The sequence below is a fragment of the Canis aureus genome, chromosome 12 (assembly GCF_053574225.1).
Source record: "Canis aureus isolate CA01 chromosome 12, VMU_Caureus_v.1.0, whole genome shotgun sequence".
Classification (NCBI taxonomy): Eukaryota; Metazoa; Chordata; class Mammalia; order Carnivora; family Canidae; genus Canis; species Canis aureus.
Genome location: NC_135622.1, coordinates 8,445,130 through 8,469,144, shown reverse-complemented (window position 1 = coordinate 8,469,144; position 24,015 = coordinate 8,445,130). Strand labels below are relative to the sequence as shown.

The 24,015-nt window shown below is 38.4% G+C and overlaps 1 protein-coding gene across 4 annotated transcripts in view; it reads right to left on the bottom strand.

Annotated features, from left to right (window-relative positions):
• WARS2 (tryptophanyl tRNA synthetase 2, mitochondrial) overlaps nt 1-24,015 on the bottom strand; it is a 94,146-nt gene that overhangs the window by 8,940 nt on the left and 61,191 nt on the right. For all 4 annotated transcript variants that reach the window (XM_077842656.1, XM_077842657.1, XM_077842659.1 and 1 more), the window contains 2 exons: nt 14,339-14,419; nt 10,645-10,730 (listed from right to left, as the gene is read on the bottom strand). In XM_077842656.1, coding sequence (XP_077698782.1) covers nt 10,645-10,730; nt 14,339-14,419 — 167 coding nt within the window. The remainder of the gene's footprint in view (nt 1-10,644; nt 10,731-14,338; nt 14,420-24,015) is intronic.

Genomic DNA, 24,015 nt, shown 5'->3' with positions numbered 1-24,015 from the left:
AGAAAACCAAACACAAAATAGAAGAATCAGGAGCAGTAAGGAGTGAAATCCAAGGGACAGGTCATATCAGTGATGTGGGTGAGAAACTTGAAGCTCTTCAAGAGCTCCGGTGGGAGGGAAAAAAAGAGAGAAATGCAACAAGCAAATGTCAGGTGGGAGGACCTGTCCTCTGCTGGAAGCCAGCAGGCCTGTGGAACAGAAGCAACAACCTAAACATGAAGGGAACTCAATGGAATTGAAAAAAATGAGTAGGTAAACAAAATGGAGTGTATACACTGTGTATACACTGAAGAGGCACAACATATTTCAGGAGAAAACACTAGACTCACAACAGAACATGATCCAGGGAAATCTCTGAATTACAAAGTTAAAGAAAAAGCCCTATATGCACAGTAAGAAAATAAAAGCAAAAATAAGAAAAATCAGGTTAATTAAAACGGAACAATGTTTACAAGGGTTGGTAGAAAAAGGTATTGAAAACCTAGCCAAGCTGTCTTTTTCTGTGTGAAATATAAAAATGATGATGAGGGACACCTCAGTGGCTCAGTGGCTGAGCATCTGCCTTTGGCTCAGGGCGTGATTCCGGGGTCCTGGGATCGAGTCCTGCAACAGGCTCCCTGCAGGGAGCCTGCTTCTCCCTCTGCCTGTGTCTCTGCCTTTCTCTGTGTGTCTCTCATGAATAAATAAAATCTTTTAAAAAAATCAAAATGGGGGATCCCTGGGTGGCTCAGCAGTTTGGCGCCTGCCTTTGGCCCAGGGCGCGATCCTGGAGTCCCGGGATCGAATCCCACATTGGGCTCCTGGCATGGAGCCTGTTCTCCCTCCTCCTGTGTCTCTGCCTCTCTCTCTCTCTCTGTCCATCATAAATAAATAAATAAATAAATAAATAAATAAATAAATAAATAAGTCTTTAAAAAAAATCAAAATGAGGAGCACAGTCCAGTGGCCAATAGCATTTGAACACTTTCCTCATGACATACATTTTGCTAAGCATATTTTATGCATTATTATTGTACTTAATCCTTTTTTACAGATGAGGCAGGTTGAACAGAAAGAAATTCTCAGGTATGCAAAGGACTAGAAAAAATTCTGAATCAAATCTAAGGCTCCAAGAACTCAAAAGCAGAGATGCAGAAGAATAAAGACTTGCTGTAAACACTAAAAACATAAAGTCTAAATTTAGGTTACAATCTGCAATAGAAAATAATGTAATCTAAAATCGATCCATTTATAACAAGAGTCTGTTGAAAATTCCAGGTTAGCTAACAGAATCAAAAAGGATTGTGAGTGTGTCTAAAGACTGAGAGTCTAAAAGTATGATTGATAACCCCTTGTACCACGTGATAATCATTTTTTACCTAGAATGATTAACAAAAGACTCGAATATTTTTGCAAAGTGAGAGACAAGCAGACAATGGCCAAATCAGATATGACCACAAAACTTGATCCAAACCTCTGGAGCCTCCAGCCCAGGAAGCCAACTACCACTTCTGCAACAACTGGCCCAGAATGCTCAAGACTCCATTCATGAGTGCCAATGCCGTGACTCTTTGTCCTCACTTCCTCCAACTCAGGACCAACCAGGGAATGTCAACCATACTCCTCAAACTAATCACAGAAGAGGCCCGCTTCTAGTTAGCCAGCCTCTAGCTTCCCTGTGGCAACAACCTCAAATCAGAGCACTCTTGAATCTTCCTTTTCATCACTACAAAGCCTCTCTGCCTTCAAGTCTCTGTCTGCCTTCAAGTCTCTGTGACATGGGAAATGCAAGGTATGGTGGAGGTTTCCTTGAGATAGCAAGCTCTGAATAAATAGCCTCAATGGCTGGTCTTTGTTTAAAAGTGATCACCACTGGAATTAAAAACAGAAAGCACACCTTCTGAATCACTGGAATAGATAAAAAGAAAGAAAACTCAATAGATACAGCATTACACAGAAAACAAGGAATCAAGAAAAATAATAAATATTTAATGATATAGAAAAATGTAAGACAAAAACACTAGGATATAATTTTAGGGGGGGAATACATATAACCTACACTCACACAGAAGGAGAAGCCATGGTGGTTAGAGCGGGACTCATGTCAGGCAGTTCTAGGGTCAGATTCCTGCTCTGCCACATACCAGGTGCATGTTCCTGGACAAGTCATTTAACATCTTATGATAGTTTTTCCCCTTTAAAAGAAATTGCCTACTCCTGGAGTGGTTTGAAGAGAGAATATAATAATGCATGCAAAATTTGGAGTCAAGAGCCTTGTACATGGATTGCAAATAAGAGATAATTAGCTTAAAAAATTGATTTGAAGGAAATGCACTAAGATGTTGTTAATAAGATCAGAAATAGTAGAAGTGATTTTCAATTTTTTCCTATTAAATGTAAGAAAGAACACTGAAACTGCATTAGAACATTGAAATGAACCAGTGATAAACTATTGACTCTCCTGCTGCTAGACTATAAAGACAGAAAGTGAAATCATGTATCCTGGAGAGCTTACAGGGCAAACATCTAAGGCAGAGTTTGGCTCTGTTGAACACAGAGCCAACTTTTCTCTATTCTACTAGAATGTTCCTCCCTTAGCTCCTGCAGCCTGACTCCTTTGTTTCTGGTCTAGACAAATATTACTTCCTTAGAGAAGCCTTCCCCAAGCATTCTTTTCAAAGTTGGTTTCTCCCTCTTATTCTTCCCTTTTTTTTGATTTTTTTTCCCCTAAGTATTCTCTACCCACAACGTGGGGCTTGAACTCACAACCCCAAGATCAAGAGTTGCATGCTCTTCTGACTAGGGACCCCTCGCTTTTATTCTTTTCCACATATCCTATTTATTTTCTTTATAATATTAATCCTAATCTAATCATTTTATTTTTTTAATCATTTTATTGTATTTGTTTATTTAATTGTATGTTGTTTTCCCTACTGCTAAAAAATAAGTTTTTGAGAGCTTGTCTGTTATGTTTTTCAATATATTTCTAATACCTACTAGAGTTGCCTGGCATGTATGAAGAGCTCATTCAGTGAGTAAGTAATACTTCTTGACCCTTTGGCTAAGATCAAGTGTAAATATTTATAGAATAAATGAATGATCTTAAGAGGAGGACACTACAACCCATATAGAGAAAAATAATAATAAAATCTGTTCATCATCAGTATAGAAGATAAGAGCATGGACTCAGAAGTCAGACTACCTGAGTTTATATCACAGCTCTACCAGCTACGAGGTCAGTTACCTGAGCCAAGCTTCATACTTTCCCGAGCCTCTGTCTGTAATTGGGGGGTCATAATGGTGCTTACCTCATATGATTGTTTTGAAGATTAAATGAGATAACCAAGCATAGTACTTGACAGCAAAGCTCAATATACATAAGGTATTGATATAATATATATTCATTAATATCTGACCTGATATGGACAAAATGGTAAAAAGTGATATTATCAGGGACATCAATGTGAGGTACATTACGACTTTTTTCAAATCAGGATCATTTTCCTTTTTTGATAGGTGATTGGTACCACAAATATAAATACTAATATATAATCTCAGAGATAGTTGCAGATATGGGTAGTGATCCAGATATAGATAGAACACATTTTTGACGGTTCACATATCTGATTAGAAATAGCACGTCAAATAGAAATCCCCAAATAGAAATAGCACTTCATAGAGATTCTGAGAACCCCTTTCATGTAAGAAGAACAGAGACAGAATAACGAATGGAAAAGCAAAGTGTAGAGGCCATGACAATAGATCAGAAAGTGGTTTCTCTTCGTCTAAAGGCATACATGGATTTAGGAAATTCAACATAATAATTGTTAGGGCTTTGTCCATTGCTCTCTTCCACACAGCCTGATCAGGAATTCACTGGCTTCATAAGTGGTAAAACAAAAAATATTCCTTTTTATGTTTCCCTCAGTGCCCATAAGTCCACATGTGCTCGTTTCTGAGGTATAGGTGCAAAACCCACCTTTTTAAGTCTCTCTCCTTTGACTGGACTTTGCTACTCCTGCCTTGTGATTCTAGTGAGGCTGACGTGCAGAGGTCACTTTGATTCCCCCAAACCAAATTAGCCAACAGGGCAGGTTAAAAAGCAATTACAGTAGCCCATAGGAAATCACAATGGACTGCAGCTAACACAGAAAAAACAATTACCATAATCAATACACTTTAGGCACATCAAAATGAATATTTCCACATGTCAAAATGGTTCCAGATCCACAAAGCAACCAAACTAAACAGAAAACACATTTAGTTTTCATAATGACTCTGCGTGCGTCTTTGTTTTCTGTGAAATCCTTGCCTCTCTTCTTACAGTTCTGTGAGGTTTTGCTTTTTTTAAAAAAAGGGATTAAAACATTTTAATTTTTTTCACCTGGTCTTATTGCTCCACTTGGCTTTTTCATCTGATTTTAGTTTGTTTGTTTCTAGTCTTTCCTCCCTCTGCTCCTGCTGCTCTTTTCACCTCCTATAATTTATCTTGGCCCCTACTTCTCATCCACTGAGTTTACACTTTACATGAATTCAACCTGTCTTTGATTCTGCTCACTTATGGGCCTTATTCTCTTCACATTTTCAACCTCTCTCCTCATCGTCTTCCTTTCACTTCAAATAATTTAGAGCCACTCTTTTAAAATTTATACCCTACATAATGATATCCATATTAATATCTCCTCCTTTCCCCCATTTTCTTTTTTTATTTTTTCTCTCCTTTCTTTCTGTTTCTTTTTTCTTTCTTTTTTCTTATCCACTGTGCTTCTTCCTTAGACACAACTTAAAACAAAAGCCTTTCATACTTGTGTTATAACTTCTGTCACATAATAATGGCTCTGATCTTCTTCTTTGGTGACTAACTCATTTTTTTCTTCTGCTTGGTTCCTTGTATCCACGTTTACTTGGGATCCACCCCAGTCTCTGGCAGAATTAGTGTCCAGATGAATAATCATTACCTACATATATCTGCTTACAGACATCGGTTCTCTTATTTCCCCCCCTACTTTGGCTGTGTTTGTGAGTTTTCAGTGCTGCCTTTAACCAGCTTGGATAGAGTGGAGTTTGGTGTCATTTTTCATTTCATGAAGGGTGAATTCACTGTCACTGGCTGCTTATTAGATATGCTGTAACGACTCTCTAATTTAGGAACTGTTTCCTGAACACCTATGATGTGCATGACCTGGTGCTGGGTCCTGTGAGAGATACAGTGATGGTTTTTACCCTCTAGGGAGTTATAGCCTCCAAGAGGAGAGAAAACACCATAGAAAGCTATAAGTTCTTCTGGCTAATCCTCTTTCAGTGTTCCTGATCTCCATGAATGGCAACACCATCAATTCACCTGCATAAGTCTGAAATGTGGGGTCACCTGAGACCTCCTTCTCATACCCATCCAATTCATTATCAAACTCTATCCATTTTAGCTCCTGAAGTCTCCTACATTTGCCTACTGTCATCATCTTCGCTAACTCCATCATGGTCCAAGCAGACCAGTGAAAGAACCTCTAAATAGACTGCCCCAGTTGCTCTTGTCCCCCTGCAAGTCATTTTCAATATTTTAATCAGTCACTTTTAAACGTATAAATCGGGTCATCTCACTCTGCCCTGAAAATCACAAAGAGCTTCCCATTGCTTTCAGGAGGGTGTCCTGGATTATCTGTTGACATCTCAGCACCATCCTCGTCTATGCTATTTCTTGATTTCCAGGGGTTAGCAGCTTGGAAACCACATTTCCATAGGCTTCTGGTTTACTGTAGCACTTGCCCCAGAGCTGGAAAGTGAGAGAAAGGGAAGACACTACTGTTTGGCAGTTATTGGTGAGTACGTGGATGGCGGCAGATGGCTGGAATAAGGTTTGGCCAGCAGCTTTCAGAATCTCATAAAAATTTGGTGCAGATTGGCCTCACAGAGGAAGGATGTAATTCAAGAACCAGAGGTCTCATGTGGGATACATGTGGTATGGCAATGGCACCTATGGGGGCAGTCTGTGTCAGTATTAGGAACTGATTATCTCAATTGCCCTCAATGAATGGTCTGATCCTCAGACATTACGGCTGACTTCCCTCTTCTCTGGAATTACCAAGTATGAAGTTCTCTCTATACTCTGTTTTTGGTTGGCTTTGGTTCTGCTTACTCACAGTTCCTGAGGTCTCTTTTGCTTTCACTGTCCTCTCACCCCTTCCCATAGTTCTCCATTTGAGTTCTCAAGAAAGAGAAAATGACTAGCCCAGGTAATCGCTCCCATCTCTACTTGAGCAGATTTAGTGGTACCTCTCTAAAACTTCATTTCTTTATCTGCAAAATGGGGATTATATCACTTACCTATCTTGCAGAGCTGTTCAAAGAATCGGAACAGATAATATGTGTGTAGCAGCTAGTGTGTGGCACTGGCAACTCATCTCACATTATTTAATATAATGTTCATCTCACATTAATTCTTTCATTCTCTTTGCCAGAAGTCCATGCATAGTAGTGCTTTTCTCTGGATTAGCAGCATTATAGGTACTTAACATGTATTTGCTGTATGTTAATAAAAACTGTGTGTATGTGTAAAGAGAGAGAAAGTGAGAGAGAAACATTTACTTAATATATAGCCAGCCAGGTATTTAAAGTTGGATATTCAAAAAAATAAAGCAGATGTAAAATAAAAACTTGGAGCAAATGCTATTGTTGAGTATGTTATCTCTTTTCAAATATCTGCTATTTTATTATCTTCTCAAGTTTAAGATGGCTCCAGCTTTCCATTCCTGGGTTTCATACCAAGTTCTACCAAAACAATGAAATAAATCTTTCATACATCTATCTGGAAGGCTCCTTACATTCCCTTCCCTCATGTTTATTCTCTAGCCCACCATGTACCATTTATTCTAATGCTGATTTTGACAAAAGAAGCATGAAATCTATACATGCTTTGCATCAACATTTCATGAAGAGGCCACATATAGATGTGCCAGAGGGAGAAAACATGAATGTTTTTTAAATCCATCTAAGTTGCTCTTTTGTATCTATTTATATTTATGAGTAATATTCACACACATTCTGGCTATGACCTTTTCCAAAATCCAGAACTATCTAAAACAAGACCAAACAAAAAATACTCCAAGTGCTTGAGCTGTGTTATAGGGAAAACAATGGTACAGGCTAAAAATCAGACCTGGGTTTGAGTCCTACCTCTGCTACTTATTATGAAGCAGTTAGACATTTCTAAGCTTGGGAGGAAGCATAGTGAAACAGATAAGAATGCAGGTTTGCAGGATAAGTGCTGCAGTAAACCAGAACTGATTTTACTGTACTTGTCTGCATGCTTTTTAGTGATCCAAATTACATGCATGCCCAGGAAATGTGAGATACATGTGGTATGGCAACAGCACCTGTGGCGGCAGTCTGAAGGTGGAGGGCAGGAGGAAAGAACCCAAAGGATCAGAGCCTATGAGCTAGAGCATGTGTAGTCAGTGGCAAGAGAGAGGTCTGGCCTAAGACAAGATAGAGCCAAATATAGGGTTGCTTTTCTTGAAAAGGAGCATGTAGTTGTCTATTCCATGTAGTGATTATGACATTGCAGGTAAACAGTTGCTAGGTTAAGGTAGAAGCAGTCATCTTGAATGTACAGAATTACCCGGTTTTAATACTTTAAATAACTTTTCTCTGTTTAACAAATTATTTGTAAAATATCAGAAACCTAATGGGGATAGATAACAATCTGCTACCATAGACTTCCTTTCACAAAATAGGAAAAAGAAAGGTATTTCATGGCATTTTTAGTATATTTGCTAACCACCAAGTGGATCAGTAAGAGTTAAAGAAGGAATATTAATAGTAGGAGAATTTCTTTGCTTTCTGGGAGTTGGTTAGGGGGTAACTGAGGTTGGAAAGACACTTCTTATCCTTGGGAGCATAAACTAACTGTGAGACCTGCTGATGTCAGGGCAGGGTGAGTCAGGAAGCTACTTAAAGTTCTTCTGGTTTACGAGCCACATTTGAAATAATTACTATTATCTGTATGAGAAGACATTCACAACCTCAGGCCTGGCTTGAAAACAGACAGAATATGTGTCAGATTTGGGGATCTGGAGCTACTTTTGCCAATGCCAGCCTTTTAAAATGTTGCTTGTGCTCTCGAAACATTTGTATTGAGCATATGCTAGGTGATACCAATTCGTACATAATTTAATAACCCCTTGAGCTATGTCTCATTAGCTCCTACTTTATAGATAAAATAAACTGTAGGATTTTACCATTCTGCCAATTGTATCTTGGGCAATTGCTAAAAAAGAAATACGTCATCACTGTTGCACATATGATCTTGTATTGTCTTGGTTGTCTACGTGATGATCTTGCCCCCTAACGTAAATACTGGCTCCTTAAGGAAGGTCAGCACAGGCCTCAGGAGACCATAACCATACTCTGATGCTCCAATGTCCACTGACTGGCTGTGCAGCTTTGGGTAAATTGCTTACCCTCACTGGGCCATGTGTAAAGGTAGGGGATTGAAGGAGAGCCCCAGCAAAGTACCTCCCCACTCTGTGCTCCATGGTATCACAAAGAGGGCAATCACTCGCTCAATTTTAGTCTTTTTCATGGCCCTGAGCTTAGAGGACTCTTGCATTACAGCTCTTGAACTGTTAAGAAAATCTGCTGTGCTCATATGCCTCTGTATCCTGGTGCTAAAAAACCTCAGCCTTTGCTTCTATAAAGAAGTCCCCCTTGAAAGTGGAATTTGACATAAGACTATGATCATTAAAGACAATCATCACCAGTCAAGACTAAGTGACAGCTCCCAGTCACAGCACTGCCTGGCTCATATTTCATTTTAATCTTTTAATAATCTTGTGCAGGATAATTATTATTCCCATTTTACAGCTGAGAAAACATGCTACTTTGCTGGGAAATATATGAGACCTAAGAAAAAAATTTTTTTTTAAATTTATTTATTTATGATAGTCACAGAGAGAGAGAGAGAGGCAGAGACACAGGCAGAGGGAGAGGCAGGCTCCATGCACCGGGAGCCCGATGTGGGACTCGATCCCGGGTCTCCAGGATCACGCCCCGGGCCAAAGGCAGGCGCCAAACCACTGCGCCACCCAGGGATCCCAGAAAAATTATTTTTTACAAAGATTTTTTTTTTTTAGATTTTTATTTATTTATGAGAGACACAGAGAGAGAGAGAGGCAGAGACACAGGCAGAGGGAGAGGCAGGCTCCCTGCGGGGAGCCCAATGTGGGACTCGATCCCAGGACCCTGGGATCACGACCTGAGCCGAAGGCAGATGCTCAACTGCTGAGCCACCCAGGCGTCCCTATATGAGACCTTTATTAGTCTTTCATTTGCTACTCTGGAGAAAAGTGTCATAGATTTCCCAGGATAAGTCAAAAGTTACTTAACTAGAAGTAATAAATGCTGCTAGGAATCCAGCACTCAAGTTAATACAACAAACAACACACAATCCTTATGTATGTGTCTTAATCAGACTTAAAGATAGTCTACGTGTATTAAAGGGCATTCCTGATTTCTGAAGCTAAGCAGTTGTTCTTCTGGCTGTTTCCATTATAATGGCACGAGGACTCTGGGTTTATACAAGGTATATGGTTATCTCCATGCTATTATCATATTTACATGCAAAGAATTCTAGTTTTCCTAGAGAAGAATAGCTTTCACAGGGTCAAGGCTTTATGGGAAAAACAGACTGACATAGTTTCTCCTTTTCCTCAGAAGCCTTCATAGCAGCAAGGCTCAGCTAGGCATACATATTAACTGAGAAACTTTATCTCTAGAAGGCCAACTAAGGGTACCAAGGGAGGTGATATGGGGATGGCAGGGAAGAACTGGGAAAGGGATGGGATCAGAAGCCCCGGCCAGCAGTACAGAGAGGGCAGGCCTCAGCATCCTCTGGTTGCAGGATTTGAAACCTGTAAAGGACAGCATTGGCTGATGAGATGGATTATGGGTCCAGGAAGAGTAGGGCATCCTATATCATGTGGAAAAACTTGCTCTCTACTGCTGATCCAATACAGTAGCCACCAGTCCCAGGTGGCTATTTCCATTTAAATGGTTAAATACAATTTAAAATTCAGTTCTTCTGTCAACATGGCTAGCAGCTAAGGTCTTGGGAAGCACAGATTCATTTCCATAATTGCAGGCAAGTTCTAGTAAACAGCCTTGCTTTAGAATCTAGATTATCTGAGAAATCAACACTTAAAGGCCTTAAAGTTTATTCCCAGGGAATAAACTTTACATAATGGTTAAGAGTACAAAAACTTTCTACGCTCAAATCCTAAGTCCAAGCTTTGCTAGCTAGCTACATGTGACTTTGGGCAAGTTGTTAACCACTCTGTGCCTTAATTTTCTCATCTGTAAAGTGGGCGTTATAACCGTTCAACTTTTACAAAGCTGTTGTGAAGGTTAAATGGGCTAATGTCTGTCAGGCACTTATAACAATTTTCAACACATAGTAAGTGCTATGTACATGATAGTCCTTAATGTTACTAGTTTCACAGTAAAACATACTTCTATAATTTTGTGCCTGTGACTGGGTAATAGATGCAAGCTGATTCACACAATCTTTTCCATATCCCCCTTCCTCGCGAACCAAATCTTTTGGGGATAGGTTCAAAAGCTCTCTTGCCAGCACAAGTACATATAAGACCAGGGGTGCACTGTGCTTCTTACTTGTATAACAGGATGTCCGCTGCCTGGAGCACTGGGTATGTGAGCAGGCCCACAGTTCCACCATGCTTCTGCGTGGCAATCTTTGCCTGTGTGGTGAAAAGAGAGGAGGGAAAGAAATCCTACATGAACATAATTATACTGTTAAATTAGGAAATCTTTAAAGCAAGCCAAGAATAGTCTGTACTTCCATTATATCTCGGTTCAGTTCCTTTTAGCAACACTAAAAGCCATGTGGCTGGCTTGGCTTCATGACGTAGGCTCAGGCAGGGATGAAGGAAATCCACTTCACCACAGCCCCTGTAATAGATCCTGCACTGCCACCATTTCTTATTCATTTAATTAAAGCAAGGATAGAAAGGTCTCTAGGTTCCAAATCAGATAAACTTCATATTTCACAGGTAAGGTTAGAAAATGTAATGAAATTAGATTTCTCACAAATTAATTAATTTGATAAGTTAACATCAAATGCCATGTTGTTATATCTGTGGAAACCTCCCAGAAAGTCTCCCACTGTGCTACTGACAAAAATGTAATGGCTCCCCAAAATCACGCTTACAAAAACAAAAAACCAAAAGTCATGGCACTTAAAAAATGTAATTAAGGGAAATTGTAACCTAACCAATTATGAATCTGTTTTGACTTGCAGGTGCGGACAACAGAGGGGGTAAAGTGATTCCCGTGAACAGGACAAGTTATACAGACTAAAATATTTCCTTAATGGGGAAGCTGATAGTAACACCAGAGATGATACTAGAAGTGTTTAATTAATGGATGCCAACTACAAGCTTCAAGTATGTACCCCCAAACATAAGCCCTAGTGATGCCAATTCTCTGCCACAGCTAAGCATTGCTAACAGGTAATTTGGCTCTCTGGGTAGAACTACTTCTTAGGGAATACTGTGTGCCGTTCACTGGTCATTGCTTCCAAGGCCTAAGCATATGATCTCTTGCAAACTGATAAATGGTTATTTGGGTGTGCAGATATTCATTTAGTTAATATGAATCACCTCCCTGAGGTCTATTTCTGAATGAACTGAACAACTAAATATATAAACTTGCATGGTTCTGAGGACCACATTCATGGGCTCACAACTCGGGCTCCCCAACCAGCATGCAGATACACCCTTTGAGTCTGGCTCTGAAAAGCAAGTTTCTCTCTTTAACCAGCTTAATGTCAATGTCCCATAATTTAGGCACACACTTAACTCTTCTGGTAACTTCAAGTAGTTTGGGGCTTATAGCAACAAATGCTATAGGCTACTCCAAGGAAATGTGGAAGTTTGAACATATAATTCCTTCACTACATCTCTTTATTGTAATGTCCATGATATAGCCCAGTTTGCAATGATCACTGGATAAAGATAATATAAGTTTAATCTGGAAATGAGCAAATGGGAAAAGAACCCAATTTTTAAAAACTGCTACTGCATTTGATTTATAGTCTTTTTATATTAGAATACTGGGCTTTGAAATTGCAAAGGAAGGGGGAAGATGGGAAAGCATTATTATTTACTGAGTGCCTGTGATGTGCCCCAGAGGCCTTCCACCTGTGTTACCACTGTGACCTCAGCAGCCCTGACCACCTTTCTACCCTACAATTCCCCCTAGTCAACACCAAGCTAGGTGCTCTTAGACCTTCCTACAGTACTAGCACCCCTCTCTCTGATCACTCCTTACACTCTTGGATTGCTGGTGCAATTGCCTCTGCCAAAACAGACTACAAGCTTCATGAAAGTAGCTGGGCCCATCTGTCCTGGTCACTGCTGTAGCTCCAGCACTGGTGTGGTATGAGACTTGCAGGAAGCATCACCAGTATTTGTTAGTGAAGGAATGACCAGAGAAGGCAGTAACATGCTCTGGGATAAGGCTGCCATTTGAAATCCATGTTTTTCCCACAGATATCACAGTAGGTGCCTGGGTGGTTCAGTGTCTTGGTTTTGGCTTAGGTCATGATTTCAGATCTGCTATGGAATCCTGCTTTAGCTCTGTGCTCAGTGGGGAGTCTGCTTCTCTCTCTCTCTCTCTCTGCCCCTCCCCCTGCTCACACTTCTATCTAAAAATAAATAAATATAAATAAATAAATAATTCTCTCTTTTTAAAAAAGATTTTATTTATTTATTAATGAGAGAGAGAGAGAGGCAGAGACACAGGCAGAGGGAGAAGCAGGCTCCATGCAGAGAGCCCGATGTGGGACCTGATCCTGGGACCCTGGGATGATGACCTGAGCTGAAGGCAGATGCTCAACTACTGAGCCACCTAGGCATCCCGAAAATAAATAATACTTAAAAAAAATTATAGGCTGGTGGGAATGCTTCTCCTGAATATAGGTTTCCCCTGCTACCTGAAAGTTCTCATTATGCCACTTTGCTTTTCTGAAAGACCTATGTTAGTACCTGCTTTTGCTAACTGAGAGAAACCAGAGGAGTATTTTCGCCTTTATGAAATGGTACTTGCTTCTTGGCTCTGCTCCGTTTCGGCTTATGGAAGGTTTCATAGGGATATTCTAGTTTTGGATAGTGGGAAAAACCTGAGTCAGTGCATTCTCTAGTCATGTGTTATCAGTAGGTACTCAGACACAATTTTAAAGTGGGAACATTTCCCCTTAAATCAACATTTGGTTCTTATGAAAAGGATTTCCGTATTCACCTTTCTTGGCTAAAACCAAAACATGGTAGAGAACATTACAAAATTTTGCATCCAATTCCTGGCTGGTAATAATTCTGTAGCATTACCACTTAACCTCTTACTTAGACACAGTCACTTTTCTTTTTCCATTTTTAGAATTCTTTAATTATTTATTTATTTATTAAAATTTATTTAAATTCAATTTGCCGACATATAGTGTAACATCTGGCGCTCATCTCAGCATGAGACACAGTCACTTTAAAGCTCTGTTTCTCTCTGCAATGGATATGGAGACTTCTGAATCAGCTTTTGGAGAAGACAACGGCCCTGAACATATGCCGGAAAGAAGTTTGAAACCAAAATTCAGTGTTGACGCACTTAGGAGCTACCTACCCTCAGGTCATCCAATTGCAAAAATAAATGGAAAAGAAGTACTATGAATTATCCAATTTATCTTTGTCAGTTGAGCTTCCTAGAAAAAGTACAGCCTTAATTTTTCTGTGGGTTTGAACTGTTGCCTGGACTCAACCTGTTTAAATGTTAAACAAAATATGTTGTTCCTTCTTCCCACAGTGAAAACATTCGAGCCTTACTGCTGGCTCATGACAGTGGCGATGGCAGGCAGTAATCCAGAAATTGTGATTGTTTGTTAATTGTAAGTGGTAGGTCCAAAGTCATTAACAAATCTGTGCAAAGGTCATTCTGATTCAACCTCCGCAGATAAAATCAAACAGTTAATAATTTGGATATTTTTATCCTGTTTTTAAGTTGGAATCCTGGAGAACCAACCCTCTTGCTTCCACTTCATGCACTGAGGTAGAGAGGTTAAGATGCTGTCCTAGCCACTGGTGAATAACAGTCTGGGGAGGCCAGTAAACTCAGGATTCCCAGAGCAGAACACAAAAACAAACAGAAGAAAAAAACAGTTGTAATGGGGGACTTTGTTGTTTTGTTTTGTGTTTTTTTTAATTTAAATTCAATTTGTCAACATATAGTATAACACCCAATGCTCATCGTAATGGGGACTTTGAACTGCTTTTTGTTTATTAATCAGATCACTGGCATTTACCTTCCACTGGTGTAAATGCTGTAACCGGGGAAGTCTGACCATGCAGGTAAGGATCCAGCTTAACTGTGTGTGTTCGGACACCTAGAGAAATAAAACAGGACATTAGCAAAGGTGGTCAATGTTTTCTTGACCAAAGAAAGAGCCAATACAAAACAAACAAGTATTACCTCAAGTGGCTGAAAATACCTTAAACAAGGTAATTAAATAAAAAAAAAAAGACAAGCAAAAGGGACTGATTCATTAATGCACAGGATTTTAGATGAGGAAGAAATTTTTAAAACAATACAATTACTGTTCTAGTGCTTAAATCTTCTTCATAACATCCCAGACTCTGCTTCAATATCCTCAGGGAAAGGAGCTCATTGTGTCCTAAGGCATCTATGGAAAGGTAGTGGCTTTAAAGTTAATGATTGAATCTTTTAGACCTGGAGTAATTTTAAATTTAGGAATTGCTTTATCATCCCAAAGGGTGATTTTTTTTACAGTTTCTGTTTCTTCCTTCCTTTTTCTTTTTTCTTTCTTCCCTATTTCCCCCTCATCATCATCATCGACTTCCTTCTTTCTTCACTTCTTTTTAAAAAGAGGTCTAGTCAACAAGAAAATATAACTTTTTCTCAATTTTTTTTTAATCAAATTTAATCAAGTAACCAAACCTGGCAACAGATGGGATGATTCTTGGGTCCAGGCCAGGTTAGAACTGATGACCTAGAATTTAAGGCCTATATATCGCATTTCTGGACTCTGGGGATCCCAAGCCCTTCATCCATTGTGGCTTTTTTTGTGTGTGTCCATATGATTTCCTTAAAATGCAGAGACTGTTGCCAACTCTGAAAAGTGGCCCCAAATGTGTTTTTTTGTGGGTTTTGCAAAGGGAACATAAAGGAACAGAGAGCCGAGTCAGCCCAGGCCTATTTTACTAGCAAGGAATCACCATCTGGTGTCAGATAGTTTCTAATTTTTTTCCTTGAGTCATGGAGAGGGAAGAGTTGTTTTTCACATGTTTGACAAGGAATTGCTTTTAAAGTTTTGCAAGTCGCTGGGCTGAATCCGTCATCTTTCTTCCAAAAGGCATTTGGGTTTCATTGAGAGCAGCACTGTCCATGCAAATTGCTAGCTGCTGCTGTAAACAAACAGCTATCAGACAAAAACAGTAACCCTGGATGGAAGCAAGAAGATTATAGTTGCTTCCAATCAAGCAAAACACATTCGCATTAGAACTAATAAAACAAGAGGTGTTTTTTTTTTTTTTTTTTTTTTTTTGGCATGAAGAAGTAGGAGAAAACTTTTTCTTCTTCTTTACTGAATTAGGGAAAGAGATGAAAATACAGAAAATAACCTTGCATATATAGACAGATACAAGGTGACTTCTTTCCTTCAACTCAGGCTTCAATACTCAGTTTTGGTGATATGCAAAAGCTACCATCATGCCTTCCTGAAATCAAGTATTTTCCGTGGAGTAGCTTTTTATTTGAACATATGGAATGAAACTTATTTAATCTTCTGCAGAGCCCTTCCTGGCATTTCTAAGTAAGGGGACATAAAATTAATCCAAATGATTCTTATACAGAAAAAGGTAAAAAGACAAAGGCAATTTTCATAATTTATCACTAATAATTACATAAGAAGGGAAGTTTTAAAGTTTTAAGTATACTTCAGGATTTGGCTCTCTTAATTTATCCATATTCATGACAATTGCTTGGAAAGGTTCAGATTTCTATCTGGGGAAAAGTGAAAATGGTATCTAAATATAGTAATTCCTACTAAATGTTGCAAAACAAACACAAAAACCAGATGATCCATTTTAGCCACAGGAAAAAAAAAAGCATGGAACACAGAAGGTGGCTTGTTGACCACCCACAAACAAGTTAGCAGTGATTAAAGATTCTGACCCCCTAACTGTACCAAGTAAAGACATACACATCCTTCAGTTGCAGGCAGTTTTGCCTGGTTTGTTCACTGCAGTAAAACAGAGTCTGGCACACTGTGCTCAATAAATATTTGCTGAATGTATGAACAATGGCAAGGGCTACAGGAAGAAAGGTAAGGACCAAAAAGAATCCCTTTGATTTAGCAATAGATTAAAAAAAAAGATTTTATTTATTTATTTGAGAGAGAGAGAGAGCACAAGCAGGGGGTGGGGAGGGGCAGTGGGAGAAGCAGACTTCTTGCTGATCAGGGAGCCCAACGAGGGGCTCAATCCAGGACCCTGGGATCATGACCAGAGCTGAAGGCAGACGCTTAACCGACTGAGCCACCCAGGTGCCCCAGCAACAGACTTATTGGTGATCCAGGCAAAGCAGTTTCAGGAGAGGGACTGGGATGGAAGCTAAATTTTTATTTTTATTTTTTTTTGGAAGCTAAATTATAGAGGAGTGGGTTGAAGTGTGACAAGGAGGCAGGATACGAAGACAGAGACACAAGAAATACAGCAGAGCGTTTCAGAGCTCTACCTTTGAAACAAGGCTGCCTGGATCTGAATGCTAGCTCAGCCATCACCGTGCTGGGTGACCCTGTGTAAGTAACTTCATCATGTTGTGCCTCAGTTTCCTTATTTATAAAATGAGGTTAACAATACTATTCACCTGACAGTGCTTAGAACAGTACCCCTAGCACACAGCAAGCATTCAATAAATGATGGTTGTTATTATAAATAACTTTTAGAAACATTGCTGTTTTAACTTTCTATTTTGAGATAATTGTAGATTCACATATAGCTGAAAGAAATAATACAGTGTAACCCAATATACCTTCACCCAATTTCCCTCCAATGGCAACATCTGCATAACTATACTACAATATCACAACCAGGAAATTGAACTGGATACAATCCATCTACCCTATTTAGATTTCACCAGTATTTCATGCACTCATTATGTAGGTATATTTAGTTCCATGCAATTTTATCACATTTGTAAGATTATTTCTTTTTTTCAGGAAGGAGAGAGATGGGAATAACTAGGAGGGGTTAGAGAATAAAAAAAAAAAAAAACTTATTTTGTTTTTTAAGGTGGGATAGATCTACTTTCTATGAAATGTCTTCCACTAAAGCAAGGGGAGGCGAAATAAATACAGCAAGGATTTATTTATCTTATGGGATGGGAGTGGAGAGCAGAAAGTTAGAGAATATCACATCTATTAGGCTCTGTCATCTCTGAAAATAAAAGGTGGGTGAATTGAAACAAATGGGATGAGAAATATACTCAATGGAATTGCTGGGTTTGAGAGCAAAGAACAAAAAATCCTCTGGTATAGAATTATATAAGGCTCGATGTTTTGCGGATGAAAAAGGACAGTTGTTCAAAAAGTACACTCTTGGGAAAGCACTGCAGTTCTTCAAGGTAGACTAAAATGTTCTCCATAAATCATAGGTTTTTAAAAAAAATTTTCAGAAAAAATTAAATCAGTCGATTGTATTTGATTTCCTTGAGTCAGTAAAAAAATCTTAACGGGATCCAAGAAGTACTAGACATAAAGCAAAAAATATTGAAAAATTAAATTACATCAAATTTAAAAGAACTTGTCTTTACCAAACACTACCATTTAAAGAAGAAAAGGGCAAATCACAGTGTGGAAGGAGTTTTTTAAACATATACAGAAAATATTGGTACACAGAATATGTAAAAAAAATTCCTACAAATTGGGGCACCTGGGTGGCTCAGTCAGTTAAGTGTCTGACTTCAGCTCAGGTCATGATCTGGGGGTCCTGGGATCGAGCCCCATGTGGGGCCTCATGTGAAGCCTCATGTAGAGCCCCATGTCACACTCTATGCTCAGTGGGGAGTCTGCTTGTCTCTCCCTTTCTCCCAGCTTATGCTCTCTCTCTCTCTCTCAAATAAATAAAATCTTTAAGAAAAAAAAGAGAAGTCCTACAAACTGATTAGAAAACAGCAGATAATACTATGAAAATGAGCCAAATGCATTAAGCTCAAATTAAATTCATAATATGACACCATACATACTCATAAGGATGATTAAAATGAAAAAATTAAATAATACCAAGTATGCCAAGGATACTGAGTAAATATAATGGTTATACACTAATGTGGGAATGTAAATTGGTATACCAATGTTGAAAACTGACTGTATTCACTAACATTTAACATTCATACAACAAATGACCCAGGTGTTCTATTTCTAGGTATATATCTTTTAAAAAATGTGCATATGCACCAAGATATATGTGCAAGAATGCATTGTACAACCCCAAATTGTAAGCGATCCAAATGTCCACCTACATAGACTAGATAAATTGTGGTATATTCATACAACGGAATACTATAGCAATGAGGATGGATGAACAATTGCATTCAACAATGTAAATGAATTTCATAAACATAATATTGAGTAAAAGAAGCCAGACACAAAAAAGTATATACTAAATAATTCAAATTATACCAAGTTTAAAGACAGTTTATCTTGGCGGAGGGACAGTTAGTGACCAGAAAGAGGCATGAAGAACATTCTGGGTACAAGTTCATGGGTGTGTTCAGTTTGTGAATGTAGATAAAAGGCTAGGAAATCTAACTATTTTTGGTCTCAAATAAGATAAAATTAAAATTTTTTGGTGTTAAAACAAAGTAGAGGGCCTTCTGAATGGCAGAGTAAAAACTTCTGAAAATTGCTCCTTCATAAAAGCAATGAAAAAAATTGTCAAAGTCAATTTTTACAGAACTCTAGAAAATTGACCAAAGGCCTGGAATAATGTAAAGAGTACTGATTTAAGAAAAATATCTGAATCTCAGTAAAAACAGAGTTTTGTGGCATTTTAATTCACCCTATTCTCATCATTCTTGCTCCACATCTGTGGTAGCTATGAAAACCAGCAGCATCATAGCCACTGGAAGGGGAAGACTGGGTTTGGCGTTTCTCAAATAGACAATTCTCATTTACAGAGAATTGTCACTACTTGAGCTATCTGACAGCTCCGTGGAAAGAGCCCATTTGCAGGCGTTGTTGTTATTCGACCTCACTTGAGAGCTCACTCAGTGGGAAAAACCCTACCCATAAGACATTTTCCAGACATAATCAGCAGCAACGGTTTAATATTGCAGTTGCCTGAGGTAGTGATACCAGGAGGGGAAAATAAGGGACTAGCCAAAAACTTATAGGAAAAAGCTGGGAAATAATATGCCCATTGGGTACTTTGGAAAGACTCAACATATTCTTGGGCATTTAAAAGGACACATGCTCATGCAGGGCTATGCACATATCCAGGAGAGACCTGAGGAGACCCTAATCTTTCACCTCTGGCTCACCTTGAGGCCCTGCGTAAACCCCTCAGCAAAGGGTCAAAAATATAGGATCGAGGCATTTGTAAATGTCTGTTCAATTACTACCCGAATACTAAGCTAACCCAACAGAAATTGCAGTGGCCAGACGTGACAGTGAAGACAGACTTTACAGAATTGCTGCAGAAAAGTCACCAAACAGCAATGACAAAAATGAACTGTAAGTGTGTGGGGAATTTTACTAGTGAATTCTAAGAAAGACTTAAAAAATAGGGGCACCTGTGTGGCCCAGTGGTTGAGCATCTGCCTTTGGCTCAGGCCATGATCTCAGGGTCCTGGGATCGAGTTCCACATTGGTCTCCCCACAGGGAGCCTGCTTCTCCCTCTGCCTATGTCTCTGCCTCTCTCTGTGTGTCTCTCATGAAAAAGTTAAAAAAAAAAACTTTAAATAAATAAATAAATACCAATTGTTCACAGTCTCTTCCAGAAAATAAAAAAAGGAGGGCATGCTTCCCTACTCATTCTAAGAGGCCAGTATTACCTTGATACCAAAACCAGGCAAAGGCATGACAACAAAAGACAACTACAGACCAATACCCTTTATGAACATAGATAGAAAAATCCTTAACAAAATACTAATAAACCAAATGTAGCAACATATACAAAGAATTATACAACATGATCAAATGGGATTTATTTCAGAAATGTAAGCTTGGTTTAACATCCAAAAATCAGTCACTGCAATACTACAGTAATCTAATAATGCACTACTGGTATAAGATAGAATATATAGACCAAAAGAATAGAACTGAGCGTCCAGAAATAAATCCATTCATCTACAGTCAATTGATTTTCACCAAGGGTGCCAAGACAAATGTAGTGGAATAAGTGAATTATCTACACACACATATTTACATGCAGAAAAGTGATGTTGGACCCCAACTTCTCACAAAAAAAAGTTAAAAAGTAACTCAAAATGGATAAACATATACGTAACATGAAGTATTACATAAATGTAACAGCCAAAACTACAAAATGCTTAGAAAAAAAACATAGTAGTAAATCTCCATGACTTTGGGCTGAGCAAAAGGTTTGTTAGATAGGACACCAAAACACAAGCAACAAAAGAAAAAAATAAACAAATTGGGCTTCATCAAAATGAAAAACTTGTGTTTTGAAGGACACCATTAAGAAAGTGAAAGGCAATTCACAAAATGGGAGAAGATATTTGCAAATCGTGTATCTCATAAGGGAATTGTATCCTGAATATATATATATATATATTTAAAGGTTTTTTATAACTCAACAATTAAAGAGAAATAAAGCCAATTTAAAAATGAGCAAAGGGGGCAGCCCCGGCGGCTTAGCGGTTTAGCGCCACCTTCAGTCCAGGGTGTGATCCTGGAGACCTGGGATCCAGTCCCACGTCGGGCTCCCTGCATGGGCCCTGCTTCTCCCTCTGCCTGTGTGTGTCTCTGTCTCTCTCTCACTCTCTCATTCTCTGTGTCTCTAATAAATAAATAAAATCTTTTAAAAAAATAAAAATAAAAATGAGCAAAGGATTTAAAAAGACATTTCTTTAAAGAAGTGTTTGAAGTGTTCAGAAAAGGCAGATCCACAGAGGGCAAAGTAGATTAGTGCTTGCCAGGGAGTGGGTAGAGGGGGCAATGGACACAGGATTTCTTTTTGGAGTGACAAAGTGTTCTAAAATTGATTGTGGTGACAGATGTACCACTCTGTGAATATACTAAAAGCTAGTAAATTTATACTTTAAATAAGTAAATTTATGATATATCTTAATAAACAGTTTCAATAACTGTGCAGGTGCAGTTCATCACAACTATCCCACGAGGCATCAGCAATTAATTATTCTGTGGCCATAAAGGTAAGATCTTTACAGGAATCTAGATTTTCTGATCTTTAGCATGATCTCTATTTTCCTCCATAAGGGGATATGTGGTCCTCAAATCAAAGTCAACTCCAGGTTCTTTCAAAACGGTTAGTGGGAAGAATGGGTTCTCATCAATGAAGAAAGACAAAGATACCAGAGCTGCCATGGTGTTTGATGAGACACCTTTCTCACTTCAGCCCATTCCAATCAGGTGTTCATGTCTACCATTCCACTACAACTGCTCCCCACTGCCAGCAAGGGTAGTAGCTAGGATAAACCATTAATATTATATTGATATATTAATGTTGTCAATATTGCAGACATCCAGGTTTTTGTCCTTGATTTCTTACTTTTCTTTTCTTCACTCACTTTTTTTGCAATTTCATCTCATATCATGGCTTTAGATGCAACCATTGTTTTAAATACAATCTATAGAACTGATGACTTTTAATTTATAACTCCAGCCAGATCTCTTTGCTGAAGTCCAGACTCATATATCCAACTATCTATTGAGTGTCTTTATATGGATATCTAGTGGATACCTCAAACTTAAACATCCAAAGTTGAATTCCCACTCCTCCACCCTGAGCTTGCTCTGTCCACAGTTGTCATCTCTGTTGGTTGCAACTCCATCCTTGTAGTTACTTGGGCAAAAATCTTGGAGACATCCTCATGCCTCTTTTTCTCTCACACTCCACGTCTAATCCATCTGCAAATCTTGTTAATTCTACCTTCAAAAGATAATTAGAATCTTACCACAATTTACCACTTCCACTGGCACTCTGGCCCAGGCACCATCAACTCTCATCTGGATTACTAAAATAACTTGCTAACTAGTCTCCCTGCTTTCACCTGAGTTCTCATACAATCCATTCTCAACATAGCAGCTGAAGTGATCCTTTTAAAACATAGATCTCTGTTCATAACCATGCACTTGTCATTTCCTCTGAGTAAACTCAAACTCCTTACCATGGCCTATCAGACCAGGCACAAACATCTCTTCCCCTTCTACCCTGTAACATCTGTGATTCCAATCCTCTACCCTTTCCCCTTTGCTCCCTCTTCTCCAACCGTGCTGGCCTCCTTTTGTTCCCTGAACACATTGGGTATGTTCCCACTTTAGGGGCTTTGCACTTTTCTGTGATAGGAATTCTCTTTCCCCAGATATCGACATGGGTAATCCTTCATCTTAAGTCTTTGCTCAAATACTATCTTAAAGGGGCTTATCCAGACCACACTGTTTAAAATAACATGTTTCCCTCAATGCCACTCCTAATATATTTCATTTTTTTTTCTGTACAACCTATCACCTTCTAATATATCTTATATTTGGCTAATTTATTATAATTATTATTTATATCATGTCACCCCAACAAAACATAAGTACCATGATGACAAAGATTTTTTGTCTATTTTCTTCACTGATACAACATGAGAACCCAGCAGAATAACCAAGACACAGTAAATGCTCAATAAATATTTGTTAAATGAATGCATGAATGAAATTAAAGATTTATTAATGTGGAAATGTCTAAATAAAGTGTGGCACATTTATATAATAGCATAGTATACAGCACATACAAGAAATGAACTAGATTTATATGTATAAACACAAGATCATGAAAACACACTGCTGTATGAAAAAAGAAAATTGCTAAAAGGTACTTATATAATTTTTTAAAACCACACAAATACAAATATTATATTGTTCATGAAATTATATGTGAAGACAAGTATGAAAAGTTGGCTAGATTGATATACACCAAATCCATGATTTTAGTTGCCTGGGGAGAAAGAAAAGGGACAAAGGCAGGAGTGGTACAGGAGTAGGCAAGGGGAAGGATTAAAGGGGCCCTCACCTTTGTAATTATTTTTTTTAATATAAGAAAATTAGGCAAATATGACAAAATGTTAACAATATTCACCCTTGCTGTTGGAAACATGAATGTTTGTTAATTATTCTCTGTATTTTGCTGCATTTAATTTTTTTCAAAAATATCTAGTTAACAAAAAGAGTATGGAATACCATGATTCCCAAAATTATAGCTGCTAGATATCAATCAAACTCATTCAAGCAATTTGCTGGTTCAGTAAATACTGGATCAATGTCTAAGATATTCTCAGTGTCTCTTACAATTTTACTATTTCCCATATAAATATCTTCCCAAGAATCAGGTTCTATAAATTTTGGTTAGAACACTTAGAAGACTATTCAGATTCACAAATTCCTACTTATCATATCCTCTTGAAAAGAGCAATTTCATGCTGAGTTATTTTTATTGGACTCTTATCCCCATGGCAAATCCCCTTAACAGAACCTTGTTTGGGGATCTAATCCTAATTAGAAGAATTATGTTATCAATTAGGAACTCCCACTTACTCTCTTCTACTGTCACTATTTATGTTTGCAATGAACACTTCTGTGTACACATTTGGATTTTTCTATACTTTTTCTTAGCCCAATGCTTCTAAAGCTAAGTAAGTAGTTTCTGTCAACCTGCTGTTGAGTTAAAAGTCACCCCCATCAAATTCTATTGCTTATTGTGTATATGTGTGTA